Source organism: Girardinichthys multiradiatus, chromosome 1 (genome assembly GCF_021462225.1).
Source record: "Girardinichthys multiradiatus isolate DD_20200921_A chromosome 1, DD_fGirMul_XY1, whole genome shotgun sequence".
NCBI classification, from domain to species: domain Eukaryota; kingdom Metazoa; phylum Chordata; class Actinopteri; order Cyprinodontiformes; family Goodeidae; genus Girardinichthys; species Girardinichthys multiradiatus.
Genome location: NC_061794.1, coordinates 11837257 through 11855063, shown reverse-complemented (window position 1 = coordinate 11855063; position 17807 = coordinate 11837257). Strand labels below are relative to the sequence as shown.

Sequence of the window (17807 nt, the reverse complement as noted above, 5' to 3'; positions counted from 1 at the left end):
TAAATGATGAGAAATGTGTTTAAGCCTTGTCAGTATACTGCAACAGAAAACTGATGGATATGTAGGATAAGCAATCAATGAAACCATTACTGACCTGATGATTTCAGAAGTCCTGATGAACAACCAGTGGAAACAGACCAACAGGATGCATTTTGATATAAAACTGTTTTACTAATAGAAAAATGCTGTTTACAAAAAACCAATTTGTACTCCCATTACAACCCTTTAGTTTTTCACTTCAGAGACAAAGGAGAATATGTGACTAAATTAGCTCAGATAAAACAGAGAACTTTAATAATGCAAAATAACTGTCTGCTTTTACAGATGAGTGGACGAAATAGCTGGATGTCCTTGATTCCAGTTGTGTTTGTTCATAGCCCTGGTGGTTTCCATGTAAACACCTCATTTCTGTATGGTGTGGAGTAATATCAGCAATAAGTCTTCAGTGTCCACCAAGGGCAAACACAGATAGGTGACATTCCTTCCTCCCTCTGCAACACGGGCCAGGGTCATTAGTGGTAGAAATAATATTGGCCAACATATATCTCAATTACAGTCATTACACAGTGGCTGCATTTCAGACGAAATCTGTGGATGAGGACACAAGGTAATCTGTAATGCTTTACTGATTTGTGACTGGTATGGGCTGTTACATGCTACAAAGGAATATTGCTCTTATATGAAAATAATAAATATGAATGCATACACATAAAATTACACTGTGATATATAGAAAATACAGGTTTTATGAGGTGATTTATAGGTAAACACACGTGAGGTCAGACATTATGTTTGTAATACATTTTTCCCGTCAGGTGTTATGTGAAATATTCTACGGGAATAAAAACTTTTCAACTTGGCATAGGTAGTATTAAGATCCAAGCCAATCTTCAAAGCTTTTACCAGAAACCGCACAGTTCATCCATTTATTAGGACAGAGAGAGAATGTGAAAATTTTATTGATGTATAAACAGACAGGAAAAATTAGCTTAATTTATTAGTTGGGGTGCAGAGTCATTGTCTGTGACTGAAGCTGTGTTTGAGAGTGATGATAGAAAGCTAACTGCAGAGATACGTAGGCTACCTATTTACATTTGTTATTATTGTACTTTATGATAATTTTGTTTTTTGGCACCTTTTATGCATTAGCAAAACCAAAACATTACAATGCAATTTAAAGTGCAAATTACCTACCTACCTACATATATATATATATAGCATACATAAAACAGACATAACATTATGACCACTTGCCTGAGGTGCATTGGTCCCATATTTGTTGAGGCACTGACTCCACCACACTTGTCAAAGTGTGCTGTGGTATCTGACATCAAGATGACCTGTATGTCCTCTAAGTTGCAAGGTGGGGGCTCTGGGGATCAGACTTGTTTGCCTCACATACATCTGTGAATCAGACTTTTCCGTCCACCTCATCCCATAGATACTTGATTTGACTGAGATCTTGCGAATTTGGTGACCATGTCATTAATCTCTTGCTCTGTTCCTTAAACCATTCCTGAACCATTTTTGCTTTCTGACATTGCACTGTCTTGATGAAAGATGCCACAGCCATTAGGAGATATCGTTTCTATGAAATGGTACACATTGCCTGCAAAACTGCTTAGGTAGGCAGTATGAATGGTAGAACCAAAGGCTTCCCACTGCCTCAGTCAGCTTGCTTTTTCCCACTGTAGAGGATTTCATGGTTGCTTTATGTCATATGTATGTGTCCAAAATCAGTCATCGTTAAAATTCTCATTGACTATTGAAAAATCAGTCTGAAGGATTAATTATTTTACTTAATCATTGACCCGACTTATTGCATAATTTAATAAAAAGAAATCACAGGATTTTACATATTTATACCTGAAAAACTAACTGCTTAAAGAGAAATGTCTCTCACAGGAATTTAACTTTCTGGACATTGTTAAATAAGTTGGTTAAAGATTTAACTTTATCAAGATTTCTAGTATGTCTCTGAAGTGGAAGGAAAGGGTTCATGGTCTAATTTTAGGATGACCTTGTGTTAAATTGGGGGTTCACAAATGTCTAAAAAGAAAAGAAAGGATGATCTTAAAGTGAGCCACTTTTTATTTGCCAGCTTCACCACCATTAAATCTCCACAGATAAAACTAATAAGAGGACACTGTCGGAGTTCTGGGAGTTGTTGTCCACCTGTTTGCCTGGTACTAACCATTTCCAACCACTACATGGCACCAGACGCATGGTAGGAGCTGAGCCAACAGGTGTTCTCCATCAGCCTCATCAGGAGAGGAGCATAAGAACCCCAAGCTGCCAACACTCCAGTGACTGAGTGTTAACCTACAGTGGTAGGTTAACATGTGGGTCAAAGCAGCTAGAAAAACAATGACAGAACACTCAGGCCAGTGTGACCCAGCAGATACACATAGGAGGACTCTTTCAGATCATAGCCTCCGGATCCAGTCCCACGGAAACTCACTTCGATCCCCCCTGGAACAACAACGCCACACCAACCAACAGATAGAACAGATGTCCTCATTACTCCAGCATGCTCTGAACAGCCTAAACCCCACTGCACCAGAAGGTCCCGCTGAGTCTGCCCTTTCACAGCCACTTCCTCATTCCCGTGACGTCATTTCCCCCAACCGGAGACGTTTTCCGGTGAGGTTGGTTGTTGTGGAGGTTTCCTCCTACAGTGCTCCCTATTGTTTAATCGCTCCCTGCAGTCCTTCCCCCATGATAATGTTAAGATCACCTTAATTTTAGAACTTATGATTGGAAAAGCATTAAGATGGGCGGAAGTTCGCTTTTCCGATCATAACCGCTTCGGTTGTTCTTATAATGAATTTATATGTGAATTCAAGCAGACATTTGAAAAAGAATTAGATCAAACTAATACAGCCCGACGTCTGAGGGTGTTAAGACAGAGGAATAAACAAATTCCTGAGTTTTCTATAGAGTTCCGTACTTTAGCAGCTGCGTGAGGTTGGGACACATGCGCTCTTAATGTGCTTTTTCCAGTCCCTGGATAAATCTTTGAAGGATGAATTAGTTTTCTAGATGAACCTAAGACTTTGAATGGGTTAATAGCATTAGTGACTCGAATAGATAATAGACAGAGATGGAAGAAGGTCACGTTTGGAAAGGATTGCTGTGAAACCACAGGCACCTCTGAGTTCACCTGCAGCACCTCGTCCTGCACCACCATTACCATCTCCAGAACCTGAACCCATGCAGATTGGTCGAACTTGACTCTCTCCTAAGGAATGCCAATGAGGAATGGAATCCAAACAATGCTTATATTGTGGAACTCATGGACACTTCATCACCTCATGTCTGGTGCGACCAAAAGAGAGGGTCTGCCAGTTGTAGAGGAGAACCTGATGGACCATCACCACTCCACTGTCAATAACAGATTCACCATACCAGCAACCATCTTGCTTTCCCGAGACTCACTCCATTTGTCTGCCCTTATTGATTCTGGAAGTGAGCAGAATTTAAATCGACCAACATCTGGTGGAGCAGGCTCAAATCAACACCGAACCACTTCTGTTCCCACACCTAGTTTCTGCCATTGACGGTAAGAGCCTGCAACACATCACACACAACACCAAACGTCTAAAATTAATAATCATAGGTAATCATTGTGAAATCGTATCCTTCTTCGTGTTTCCCATTTCTCAGAACCCCCTAGTGTTAGGATTCCCCTGACTCCAGAAACACAATCCACTCCTTAATTGGTCTAACTGCCAAATAACCTGCTGGTCCACTAACTGTCTCTCATCCTGTTTACATTCTGCCGTTTTTCCCAAGCAACCCAAATCTGATCCTGGAACAGCTGAGTACCCAGATTTATCATTAGTCCCTGAAGAGTACATGGACTTAAAACAGATCTTCAGTAAGGCCAAAGCACTGTCTTTACCCCCTCACAGACCGAATGACTGCGCCATAAACCTTCTCCCTGGGGCTCCCCTGCCCTCCAGTAGGCTTTATAACATTTCACGCCCTGAATGACAGACTCTAGAGAAATATATCACTGAATCCTTAGCTGCGGGTATCATCCGCTCTTCATCTTCCCCATTGGGGGCTGGGTTCTTCTTTGTCGGAAAGAAGGATGGTTCCCTACATCCATGCATTGACTACAGAGGCCTCAACCAAATACCCTCTCCCACACATTTCTTCTGCTTTTGAACCAGTTCAGGAAGCAACCATATACTCCAAACTCGACCTCCGTAATGCTTACCATCTCGTCCGTATCTGCCAGGGGGACGAATTGAAGACAGACTTCAAGACCCCCTTGGGGCACTTTGAATACCTTATCATGCTTTTTGGTCTCTGTAACGCCCCTGCAGTATTTCAGGCCCTTGTAAATGATGTCCTGAGGGACTTCATCAATCATTTTGTCTTGTCTCTACATAAGGACGTAAAAGATTAGGCTCAACCCTGTGCTTTCTGTGCCAGAAACAAATCCTCTAATCAACCACCTGCGGGATTATTGCAACCACTCAGCATTCCGAAGCGACCCTGGTCACACATTGCCCTCGACTTCATCACCGGACTCCCCACTTCGAAAGGTATGACCACCATACTCACCATACGACCGTTTTTCTAAGACCTGTCATCTCATCCCCCTCAGAAAACTGCCATCGGCCCTCCAGACAGCTCAACGTCTGGTAAAACACGTTTTGAGACTCCACGGCATACCTCTGGAGATCCTCTCTGACCGCAGATCACAATTCACAGCAAATGTTTTGAAACAATTCTGTTCTGCAGTTGGAGCTAAAGTGTCGCTAACCTCAGGATATCATCCACAGCAGATGAACCAAGAACTGGAATCCACTCTCTGTTGCTTAACTTCAACCAACCCCACGGACTGGAGCCAATTCCTGCCCTGGTTTGAGTACGCTCACAATTCCCACACATCTGCCGATACTGGTTTCTCCCCTTTCGAGGCATCCTTGGGCTACCAACCACTCTTGTTTCCTGCCGATGAAAAGGATATCTCTGTTGCTTCAGTTCGTCACCACATACGTAGATGCAAGCACATCTGGACAGCCACCTCACAAGCCCCTGAACGCACTGCAGCACAGAACAAGAGGTTCGAGGACAAGAGACGAGTTCCAGCTCCTAAATATCAACCTGGCCAAATGGTTTGGCTTTCGTCACATGACATTCCTCTTAAATCAATGTCCAGGAAACTCGCCCCCAGGTTCATCGGCCCTTACGAGATCGAGGCAGTCATCAGCCACTCAGCTGTCCAATTAAAGCTTCCCTCGAGTCTCTGTATTCACCCCACATTCCATGTTTCTCAATTCAAACCTGTCATCATGAATCCTTCTTGCCCTCTGGCCGAACCCCCTCCACCCACCCGGGAGGCCGCATAAACTGGGGCACCCAGTTTATGTGGTCCGACGGATTGTAGACTCCTGTCGGCAGGGTCGCGGCTGGCAGTATCTCGTTGACTGGGAGGGCTATGGTCCTGAGGATCGTACCTGGGTGCCCCGGTCTTTTATCTGCGATCCATCTCTCATCTCCGACTATCTCTCCTCTCTTCCTTCCACCTCTTCTGGGATGCCAGGTGGCGGCCGTTGAGGGGGGAGTACTGTCGGAGTTCTGGGAGTTGTTGTCCACCTGTTTGCCTGCTACTAACCATTTCCAACCACTAGATGGCCCCAGACCCATGGTAGGAGCTGAGCCAAGAGGTGTTCTCCATCACCCTCATCAGGAGAGGAGCATAAGAACCCCAAGCTGCCAACACTCCAGTGACTGAGTGTCAACCTACAGTGGTAACTCTAGCTGGCCAAAACAAATCTCTTTGTGTTTACTTCTGAGTACTCCAGTCCAGAGTTTCAGTTTACAGTCTGCTTATGCAGAAAACCCAGATTCGCTCTTTCCAAGAGAACGTCTCGGATTATCTTCTCAGTTGGCTACGTTCTGGTTCCAATGCTCCTCAGGCTACCCTGCAAACGAACCTAGCTCAGGATTACCTGGACCAATTCACTCACTTCACACAACCCCAGAGTTTCCATCCAACTTTCCCCCTCCCTGGCAGATCTTCAAGTCTTCAACTGTAAGCAGAATTATACCAAGATCTATAACTCTCAGCAATATCAGTCACTTACTATTTATCCCTTCTCCATACAGCAGCGAGTTCCAGTGGGAAAAAAGTGGGTCAAAGCAGCTAGAACAACAATGACACCTTACTGTGGTCCGAAATTTATAGTTGTCCCTTCTCTCTCGTAATGAACACTGAATCTCGACAAGTTAAGATCTTATATTCCAGTCTCAATCATACAAATCATCTTAGCTAGAGTAGAACTTCAAACATAAACATGATTTAAATTTAACAATGATAACTTATATACATTTTTCCAACACCTACTTTAATTTGTGTTGCATTATATCAGAATATATTTTATATAACATTATAATAAGCATCTATCTACATGTTTTGTGAGGTAGGTGCTGGACCAAAATCCAGACAGGACTGGAAGCATCATGGTGAGTAGAAATGGTTTAATGAAAAAATAAAAATACAAAACTTACAAGCTTGTAGAAGGAGAACAGAGCATGGAGCACAAACAGAGGACTGGACTGAACTGCAAGGAAACAATGGTCATGGTAACAAAGGATCCAGTGGAAAACAAAGAGAACCAGTGAGTATACTCACCGAGTCGGGGGTAGAGAAAAGACAGGCAAACCAAAAGAGCTAATTAGAGGGAATGAGTTGCAGCTAAGGCAAAGAGAAATGTAGAGTAGCTGAAGGAGGAAGAACTAATTAACTAGAAAGAACACAGCAGGCAGAAACATAAGAAACCAAAGAAAGAATCTGATAGACGTCTGATAGGAAATAACTCTAGATGTTGAAAGAACAATAAAACACAAATGAACGGACTAGTAAAAAAACACCTAACAATAATAAGCATAATCATATAACTTAAGAGGGCAAGACCTAAAGAACACAACAAACAGCAAAGAATAGTCAGAATCCACACACGAAAGATATAAAAAATCATTCACCTCAGGACACATGTATGGGACACCACGCTCTGATCGAACAATTTAAATTTTATAAGTCTTTCATTCTTGGATCCTAGGTGTTATTATTCATTTTCAGTTTTAGTGTAAAAAACTTTTAACCCCTCTGTCTTTAGCTTTTCTTTCCATTGTCGCTATGGCCAGGTCTCCATAAAATAACCTGTTACATTTCTTTCCTCTCAGTCTTCTGTCCTTCCTTTACCTGCTTTTATTATGAACCTTCATTAAGGATCAGCCCCCCAACAGACTTTTCTGTTCTTAGCCAGTGAGCTGACCCAGCTCCACTCAACATACCTGTCTCTTGTTACTTGAATCAGGTCCAAATTATAAATGTCAGCGGTGGCTGTTCACTGATCCTGCAAAGGCTTCCTGTTAACTGAAATCTATCGTTGCCCTTTGGGATAAATTTTATCTCTTTGGACCCGTTTCACTCGATCTTGACTTTCTTTTCTTTGTCTCTGCCTGATGGTGTCTTTCTGTTGGATCTTTTTATGTTTCCTGCAGGAATCAAAAGTTAATAGTACGATGTTGCCCATTCAGAATGAACAGAAAATTTAGCTGTGTATGTTTCAAGTGTATATGAGTAGATACTCCTTTTCATTTCTGGTTTCAAATGCATCATATATGGCTATTTATCTGCTTATAGCTTCTTAGCTTCAAGAGAAGCTAATTGAGTCTGATCATCTTTTCAGCAATCTGACTTCCCTACAGACAAATGTACTCAATGGACTGCTTTGATATTTTCTGTATGACTACTTAGAACAACCTAGCAAGCCAAGCCTCTATTTCCCAAACTTAGTAATTTATCTTAGTGCACTGGCTGTCAAACAACTGGACTGTGGTTGGTTATCCTGTTTTACAGGACAACTGGCCCCATAAGGTAGTTAAACACCATCTATATTTACAGCATAGAAAAGGGTCTTAAAAGTTTTACAAGCACCTCCTCTGTCAATACTATGGTTTCTGAGTACCACCCTACTGATGGATATTTACAGTAAGGATACAACATGACTTGATCTTTTGTGTTTCCTTTTTTTTGTTAGTTTTGAAAAGCATAAGTAGAATTGATGTTTTTTGGAAATTCATATTAAAACAGTAGTGTCCAAACATTTTGCCACATGGGCCACAAATTACAAAGCTAAAAGTAAGTTTGGGTCACAAAATCTTTACATTTTCTTACTAAAAATGTCAGAATAATTTAACAATAATGCAGGAATGGGTTTTCCAAATCATAAAAAGGATCTTGCATATTTTCCATACAAAAATAGAGGAAAATAATTCTTAAAATGTGTGGGTTAATTATTCTCAACTTTGCTCATCTAGCAACATTATTTAATGTATTCTAAAAAACAAGAACTCTTCAAAAACCCAAAGCAAAATTTAATGGATGGGTTCTCATTTGGTGCTTTTACTCAAGTCTGCTTCTGAATAAAAGTTACTGGATGTTTGTGATTCTATTCACAAAGGCATCAGTAAGAATTTCCCCCTAAAAAATAAAAAGTGTTGAATTGAACAAACAGTTGTTCAGTTGTACAAAATCATTCTCTGGGCGCAAATTATCCCCAGGGTAGCACTTTGGAAACTTTTGAGTTAAAAGCCGAGGTGAGAAGTATGTTTCATATGTACACAGTAATAAAAAGTTCAGAGTTGAAAAAAAAAAAAACAAACAGAAAGCTCCCCCTAAATTTGCCATTTCAGGTTGAAATGTCTGAGGGTTCAAACCAAACGGGACCGCCAATCCAATATGTACGCTAACAGTCTACACCTTAGAAAATGGCTGAGTCAAAACATGTCTTCAGGAGCACTCCCTGCACCTTAAAAGATCTCAGCTTCCTTAACAGGTAGAGTCTGCTCTGACCCTTCCTGCAAAGAGTGTTATTGTTGTGACTCCAGTCCAGTTTATTGTTCTGGTGAACACCCAGGACCCATAGGAGTCCACTATTTCAATGTCAGTTCCCCAGATCCCACTGGTGTGGGTGTGGTAGGTCTGCGCCTGCGGAAATCCACCACCAGCTCCTTAATTTTCCCCACAATGATAGAGAGGTAATTCTGCCGGTCCCAGTCCACAAGGTTCTGTGTCCACTCTCTGTACTAGTAAGCATTTTTACATTGTGGAACTAGGACCAGGTTTAATTGCATTTGCTGTAATTTCCAGATCCACGTTCAAAGCTTTTAAGTTAATACTTAGCACTGAGGTCACTAAATATTTCTTCATTGCACCCAAGCAAGATATGTGATTGAACAATGCATGGTTCTGCTGTAGTTTGCATTTAATGGCTGACATCAAATCTTGTTGAATACCCCCATTGACCAACAAGTTACCACCAGTTGTACTTGAACTACAATTTGAGAACCATGCCTGTGAAAAGTCTGTCTAAACTTGTATATAAGATCTGCACACAGATAAGACCAATCAAGCAAGTGAGGCTTGCATCTTTCTGAGCAGTCCTGAGGCAAATCTGTCATATATTTGGAAATATTCATATTGTCATTATTAGCTTATATAAATCCGACCGGGGGTCTTTCTGCATGGAGTTTGCATGTTCTCACCGTGCATGCGTGGGTTCTCACCGGGTACTCCGGCTTCCTCCCACAGTCCAAAGACATGCCTGTTAGGTTAACTGGTCACTCTAAATTGCCCTTAGGTGTATGAATGAGTGTGTGCATGGCGGTTTGTGTGTTGCCCTGCGATGGACTGGTGACCTGTCCTGGCTGTACCCTGCCTCTCGCCCATAGACTGCTAGAGATAGGCACCAGCTGAAAAATTGAAAAATGTATAAGGAGAAAAAAAAAGCAACTTAACACTGGTAATGAAGTAAACTTCTTTATATGGAGGTATTTGGTTGTGGATGGCCTAATTACAAGCTAAATGGATGCAGGATCAAGGTTCTCTGTATATTTGCAGAAAGAAAAAAAAGAAATTCAGAAAGTATCACTGTAATTGTTTAACGATGCTAATTTGACGTTGAAGTTCTTGTAATATGTTTCCTCTGGTTATATTGTAAAAGCAGTCCGTCATTGAGTCATACCTTTATTTTGAAAGCGGGTCTGTAAACGTGAATGCCTCTTAGAAACTGAAGTATTCTCTCAGAGTCAACAGGATACAGTAAACTATCCCGACTAACAGCGCTATCTACCACCAAATCCACAAGCCTCCTGACTTCTTTAGTAACAACTTGACAGAAGTTAAGTTAGCCGTTTCTGCTAGCTCCTTTTCAATACCAGGCAGCCATAATGAAGCTCAGCAGTTACTTCCTAGAGGCTTGACCTCAGGCAATAGGAGAAAAGCTAATGCAGTGAAGCTGTTCCAAAGACCACCCCCTCTGTCTCAGTCCCATCCCATTTGTATTTACATTTCCAGCTACATGTTGAGGAGGAAAAGACAATACAGAGAGTAATATAAAAAAGGAAGAGGGAAATAAATGGGCTCATAGAAATAAATTGGGTAAAAAATGCAACAGTGATATATTGGAGGGGAAAATATATCACTGCTTCAGAAATAAAAGGACAGCAAAATAATTTGAAAATTAATATATTTTTAAGGAAAAAACACGTTTTAATATTTGTTGGGACCCACAGCCATGGAAACAACATTAAAACTCTGGTACAAACCTTTCTGGAACTTTCAAAATAAATTGCATTTAACTGACTTCCAGCAACTGAGGAAAGGGGGGTAGCAGCAGACCTCCCATGATGCCACTGGCTGTATAAAAGCACCCCCTTTCCAATGGTCCGCTCTCTACCACCTGGGATTCCGCTGAGAGACTGGCCAGAGAGGAACAGCACGCTAATGTCTCTTTGCTGGCAAACAGACAAACTCTTCAACTGGATCCAAGGGTGTCATAAGATCATGCGATCATATGCACAAGATAAGTAGAAATAAATCACTGTCTGCGTATCCAGTGATTTTCATTAATGAACGGGGTAATCAAGGTACAAGCATTGCTTGACTGTTCTCTCCGAGATCTGCAGAAGCGAACCGTTTCCAGAGTTCCCAGCACGATGCCGAGTGCAGCAGTTTCCCAAGGAAGGACAACGGAGACCGTATTACGGTAGTTAACGTGCAGTGTGGTCAGCGGACAGAACGGGCCGCCAAGCCACTGCTCCGGAGGTTAACAGCTAAACGCTTCGTTCACAGAGCTCTCTTCAAACTTCGTCGTCGCCCGGACAACTCCTCAGCATGGTTCATACGAGGTTAGGTTTTGGGCAGAGATAGAATTAATAGAGAAAGATTAATGATCTAAACGTTTTTCATTTTATGAAGTTTGGTTTTGTTTGTGTTGAACTCAGCTATCTTGGTGCTAGCAGAATATATGCAGCACACATGCTCAGTTTGTGTTCTGTGTTGGTGTGTTTTTAAAGTTAAGACAAACTTTATTTAAAGGGGTGATTTTAACACAGAAGATTGATCATAAGATGCCACCCGCGCTTATGCATTTTAACCCTTTTATTGATGGTATTTTTAAAGGTGTGTGATTGATTCTGGTTCTAAGCTATCAGCCTCCTCTGTTAGCTTCAAGTGCTAACAGCTAAGGACACGTGCTTGCTGCCAAATAATATTTACCCAGAAAGGTTTAGTTTTCAATCCAGTAAATAATGTGTCCCTAACATAATTTTACTAAATTTGATAACTAAGTAAACACCATTAAGCCCTATTTCTACAGAAAGATTTGGCTCTTTTCCAAAATATGTCCTTAAATGCTTTACCATTCCCTTAATAATGGGGTGGGGTTTGTGGGTGGACCGAAGCGCAGATAAGAGCTTGGCAGCAGCATCTTTTTGAACACAGTCTGCGGCTTTATTCGAAGGTTGAACGAACCAAGTAGCAAATAAGCTCATCAGGTACAAGTAAGGAACAGCTCAGACTTACTTGAGTTTTACTGCAGGAAACGTAGCAAACATGAACTAAATCAGGGAACGTGATCGGAGGAACCAGCAAAGGACAAAGAAACAAAACCAACTAATACACTGAGGGAGAACAAAGGCAGGTAATCAAAGGAACAAAAACCTAACCACAAATAAAAACACAGAGATACCAGATGGGGAACTAAACTAAAGAACCCAAGGAAAACAGAGCACAGTAATAATAATAATAATCATAATAATACTAATAATAATGGCAACAAAGAGAAAACCATACTAAGTCATAAGAAAAACTAAAGGAAGAACTAAAGGAGCTATGAACAAGGGGGGAGAAACACAACCAAACACTCAAAATACCACAAAGCCACCACAGAGTCCAAAAGGTGACACATCCTGACAAATAATATTTATTTAAATATTATTTCAATAAATAAAGGCAGCTAATGAGACCCCGTTGAGAATTGGTCATCCAGAAGGTTGGTTTTATTCAGCAGATTATTTAAAACATTATTTTATTAAAATAATATTTTTTTACCTGATCTTGCATTGTGAAGGGTTGTCTAAAGGTATGCTGATCACTGCCTAAGTTAGTTCCAAGACTAACTTAACTTCATTTCCAGATCCTTCAAGATAATCCTTGGTTCTCAAGCATAAACATTGCATGGTAATGTTGCATTACTCTTTTGGTTATGGTTTTCAATCATCTTTAATCAACTTGTTTATATTGTACATAGCCCATTAGTCTTTGTTATTCTTTAATTCTGCTTGTTAGTTTGGTTGGATTGTTTTAGCATAGAAAAGAGTTTGTTGATTGAAATATGTTTGACTATGAGTTGACTTATTTTTGTTAATTCTAGTATTTTAAGAAATTGTGTGAATTCATTCAATGTGTGTGCAGAGTTTTGCTGTTCAATAATGTCAGAGCTCGTCTCACACCTTTCCATTTTGTCCTAATACCATCGCCTTACTGGGCTGGTATTCACAGGACAGCCCTGAACAGACCAAAATATTATTTGATAAAATATAAAAATATTAATATTAAATAATATTCTCAGATTCATAATCACAACATATTTACACATTTTCATATGTTTGAGTGGTAATACATTTTAAAGAAAAAAAGGGTAAGGAAAAATACAACAGTAAGAAATTCACTTGTATTAAATAAACAAAGGAAAAATATGATTTAAAAAATATTGGTTTGAATAAAAATAGTGGATTAAAGTAGATATATATATACCCTGGTCCTTCTCAAAATATTAGCATATTGTGATAAAGTTCATTATTTTCCATAATGTCATGATGAAAATTTAACATTCATATATTTTAGATTCATTGCACACTAACTGAAATATTTCAGGTCTTTTATTGTCTTAATACGGATGATTTTGGCATACAGCTCATGAAAACCCAAAATTCCCATCTCACAAAATTAGCATATTTCATCCAACCAATAAAAGAAAAGTGTTTTTAATACAAAAAACATCAACCTTCAAATAATCATGTACAGTTATGCACTCAATACTTGGTCGGGAATCCTTTGGCAGAAATGACTGCTTCAATGCGGCGTGGCATGGAGGCAATCAGCCTGTGGCACTGCTGAGGTCTTATGGAGGCCCAGGATGCTTCGATAGCGGCCTTTAGCTCATCCAGAGTGTTGGGTCTTGAGTCTCTAAACGTTCTCTTCACAATATCCCACAGATTCTCTATGGGGTTCAGGTCAGGAGAGTTGGCAGGCCAATTGAGCACAGTGATACCATGGTCAGTAAACCATTTAGGATGTCAATAGTGGCCTTCTGGACAGCAGTCAGGTTGGCAGTCTTACCCATGATTGGGGCTTTGAGTGATGAACCAGGCTGGGAGTTTTAAAGGCCTCAGGAATCTTTTGCAGGTGTTTAGAGTTAACTCGTTGATTCAGATGATTAGGTTCATGGCTTGTTTAGAGACCCTTTTAATGATATGCTAATTTTGTGAGATAGGAATTTTGGGTTTTCATGAGCTGTATGCCAAAATTATCTGTATTAAGACAATAAAAGACCTGAAATATTTCAGTTAGTGTGCAATGAATATAAAATATATGAATGTTAAATTTTCATCATTACATTATGGAAAATAATTAACTTTATCACAATATGCTAATATTTTGAGAAGGACCTGTATTTATGTCTGATTAATTGATCAATTATAGAATAAATCTGTTCTTTTTATTATTTTATTGCATTTATTGGAACACTAATTTATATTTGTAGCTATCTTCTGGCCCAGTAATCATTTTATTGAGCCACTTATTTATTTCTGTATTTATCCTTAATTATGGCAGGATTGGTCCTCCATACCTATGAAAGTGGCACAATTCAGATTTTTTTGGACGTGAAAAGATCGGAATTTGGGCGTTCTAACTGCCGTCTAAAAGTGAGATATGGGTCGCATTTGCCTTTAGTGTGAACGTAGCCTAAGAAACACAGGGAAAACACAAGGAAACAAAAACTAAATAGTGACAAAAAATTTAGGGTCGGGCGTAACACAATGTAAACTGAACACAATGCACAAAATAAATTAAAGGTGAGAGTCTTTAGGCACTAAGATGCAAATATAAATCAATACATACAGATCTGTCACTTCTGTAACTAGACATGTATGACTCTCCTTTACGGCTCTCATTCGAGGCACATAACACACTAACTATTATGGTGACAAGAGTCTATGGGAATGGTTTTCCATGCATCACAAGTTGGAGCTTTTTAACTTTGTTTTGGTCTTGCTGTACTGCTTGTGGATTGACATTTGAGTGATGTATCTTCAAGGTGGGATGGTATATCTCACCAGAAATGGTAAATGGACTGAACTTATATAACCTTTCCAGGCATACAAAGCGCTTTACATTCACCCAGTCGCTCACATATTCATACACACAGATTGGTAGGCAACTTGAGGTTAAGTGCCTTGACATATGGCAAGAGGCAGTTGGAATCAAACCCACAACCTTCTGATTGCAAGATGAGTACTCTTCCTACTGAGCCACAGTTGCCTCAGAACTCACCAACTGAACATGCATGTGATCCACCTCACAATCTTTCCAGTAGGTCTCCCCTATTCTCATTTCAGTACAACAACCCCCCAATGGTATGACCAGGCAGTTCGGGCAAAAAAAAAAAAAAAATCCTACATTAACATCACTTTTAAGCGAAGGAGTTCATCTACTGTGAGGCTCCTGAGCACTTGATCTCCTCCTGTCCTATATGGGCAAAAGAGAGTGTCCATTAGTAGACATGGAAATACTGGCAGAGCATCTCAAATGAGGCAACACTCCCGCTTATCATTACCAGCCATCATCTTGATCAATCACGACTCACTCCAGGTCAATGCTTTAATCAGTTCTGGCAGTGAAAAAAATCTAATTGACTTATCCCTGGTTCAGCAATGCAGAATGCAAACTCAGCCATTGTCATCTTCTATCTGAGTTTCCAACCTTAGATAAGAAATCCCTCCCATGGATAACTCACCAGACCGTTCCTACAGAGTTGTCTCTGGGAATCTGGAGTCTTTGGGAGTCCCTTTCATTTTTTTGTCTTTGCCACCTCATACACGCCAATGCTTTTGTGCCACCCATGATTAAAACAACACAACCCTCATCTAAACTAATCTAATTCTAGAGTCAAATCCTGAAGTGCTCGTTTGCTCTCCTATACAGTCAGCTGGTTCCTCCACTCTGCGGCAGCAAATGATGAGTATACAGATCCCCCTCTCCAATGTTCCTAAGAAATATCATGACCCCGAACAGGTATTCAACACCATGCCCTTTTTTTACCTCCACAAAGACCATCCAATCATGCAATCAACTTATTTTAGAGTACCTCCTCCATTAAATGTTTACAATGACTAAAAAATGTGTCTTTTACATCAATACTTTTGGTTTACTTTTATTTACAGAATTGTTTTAATTAAGCCACATTGAAGGATTTTTCAGCATTTACAGTCTGTTTAATGCCATGTCACAGCCTTTCTTTCAAGTTTAAGTCCCACCTTTGACTAGGACACTTCAAAACCTATTTTTGTTAGTTTTTGTTGTCTTTTGAGCCATTCAGGAGTTGATGGGCTGGTGGTTTGGATCAGGGTCCCGCTGCATAACCCAAGCAACAGGTACATTTTTCTTCAGGATTTTCTGCTTAAGGGCATAATTTAAAGTTACAGCAGTTACAGCAAGTCATCTTGGTCCTGAAGCATCAAAGCAGCCCCAGACAATCCCACTACCACCATCATGTCCGACTGTCCTTATGTTGTTTTTAGCATTTTACATTAATGGGACAAACACCTTCCAAAATGTTCCAGTTTTGTCCCATCATTCCATGGAATTACCAAAAGTCTTGGAGAACATCAAACTGTTTATTGGAAAACGTGAAAGGGGATTTTGTGTTGTTTTTGATCAGCAGTGGTTCAAGACTTAGAATTCTTCCATGACTGCCATTTTTGCAGTATTTTTCTCATTGTCACAAAAAGATCTTGTTTTGGGTTCTTTTATGACGTTTTGAATGAGCTGTTTATGCGCTCTAGAAGTATTTCGGTAGGTAGGTCCATTCGGGGAAGGTTTACCACTGTTTCATTTTATCTTAATGTGGAGATTATGGCTCTTACTATTGTTTGTTGGTGTCCAGAAACATTAGAAATGGCTTTGTAACTCTTTACACACTGACAGTGCATTCGTTTCTCATCTGTTCTTGAATGTCTTTCGATCTGGGCATTAACTATAGCTTTTGAGATATTTTAGCCCACTACATGTAATCAGAAAGATACTATTTAACATGTTTCTTCATTCTACAGGTCTGGCACTAATCAGGACTAGGTGTGGCTCATTAAATTAAATTAAAAAAAAAATCTAATTATAGTTCATTCTTAATTTAAGCAGGGCTGTAAGTGACAGGATCTGCCTGTGTTGGGTGTTTTAGGTTTGAGTTCTTTCTGCTTTTTCTCCACTGTCCTGTTCTTCCGTCGCTGTTATTTCAGTTCATCATTCTATTTTATGTTTAGATTACTCTCTTGGATTCCTGTGTTTAGATGTTTTAGTTCATATTTCCTTGTAGATCTGGTTCCTCTCTCTTTATGTTCCTTAGGTGGCCCCATTGTTTCCTTATTTCTGTTCACTTAGATGTTTCTGTTACTTCCCCAGAATACCTGCTCATCAGTGTCATCATTTGGAAACTGCATTTTGTAGTTACTCAGGTTATCTCTGTCTAACAATAAAACCTGGTTGATTATATGAATCATCTAAGCGTGTTGAAAAAACAAAACAGATGAAATCTTTTTCAATGCACTAAACCACATATTTACATACATACAGTTCAAACATATGGACATATGTTTTCTGCTATCTTCTTACACTTTTCAGACAATTTTAACTCAGCCTCTCATCCAATTTAACAAAACACTTCAAGGTAATGTGATGATATCCACAATGTTCTGTTGAAGCAAACACTGTTTCCAGTGGCAACAAGGTATGTAACCCTGACTGATGCTTCAAAATCCTTAAACAAGAATGTGAAACAACAAATTCCATGTAATTCATTTCCTGTAAGTGAAATATTGGCCTGAATTAATCAAACATAACAAGGAAAGATGAAGCCCGGTAAAACCTTCCAGAACTTCTCAGGGCCTTAATAATACATGGAAGGATAGTATTAAATCATCAGCTTTAAGAAAGAAATATGGTTTAAAAAAAAAAAGAAGTTCACCCAAACAGTTCACCTAAATGCTAAAAATAAAGAGTAGAGTATATGGTAATGTAAAAAATTAAAGTAAGAGCAGTTTATATCTATAACTTGTAGAAAACCAAATTTATTCAGACTAAACTGTGAAGCCTTTGGAAACAAATTAGTAAGGTTTATAGTGAAAAAATTTGCATGAATGGAGCAATGACTGACTTAAGGATCA

At 39.7% G+C, this 17807-nt stretch overlaps 1 protein-coding gene across 2 annotated transcripts in view; it reads right to left on the bottom strand.

Annotated features, from left to right (window-relative positions):
- Positions 1-125: 125 nt before the first annotated feature.
- The window catches only part of LOC124873325 (neurotrophin receptor-interacting factor homolog), a 32526-nt gene continuing 14844 nt past the window's right edge, over positions 126-17807 (bottom strand). The window contains exon 2 of one of the 2 annotated variants that reach the window (XM_047373889.1): positions 126-491. In XM_047373889.1, coding sequence (XP_047229845.1) covers positions 403-491 — 89 coding nt within the window. In that variant the 3' untranslated portion in view covers positions 126-402. Of the gene's footprint in view, positions 589-17807 lie in introns of both variants that reach the window. The other variant, XM_047373905.1, reaches the window with a different exon arrangement.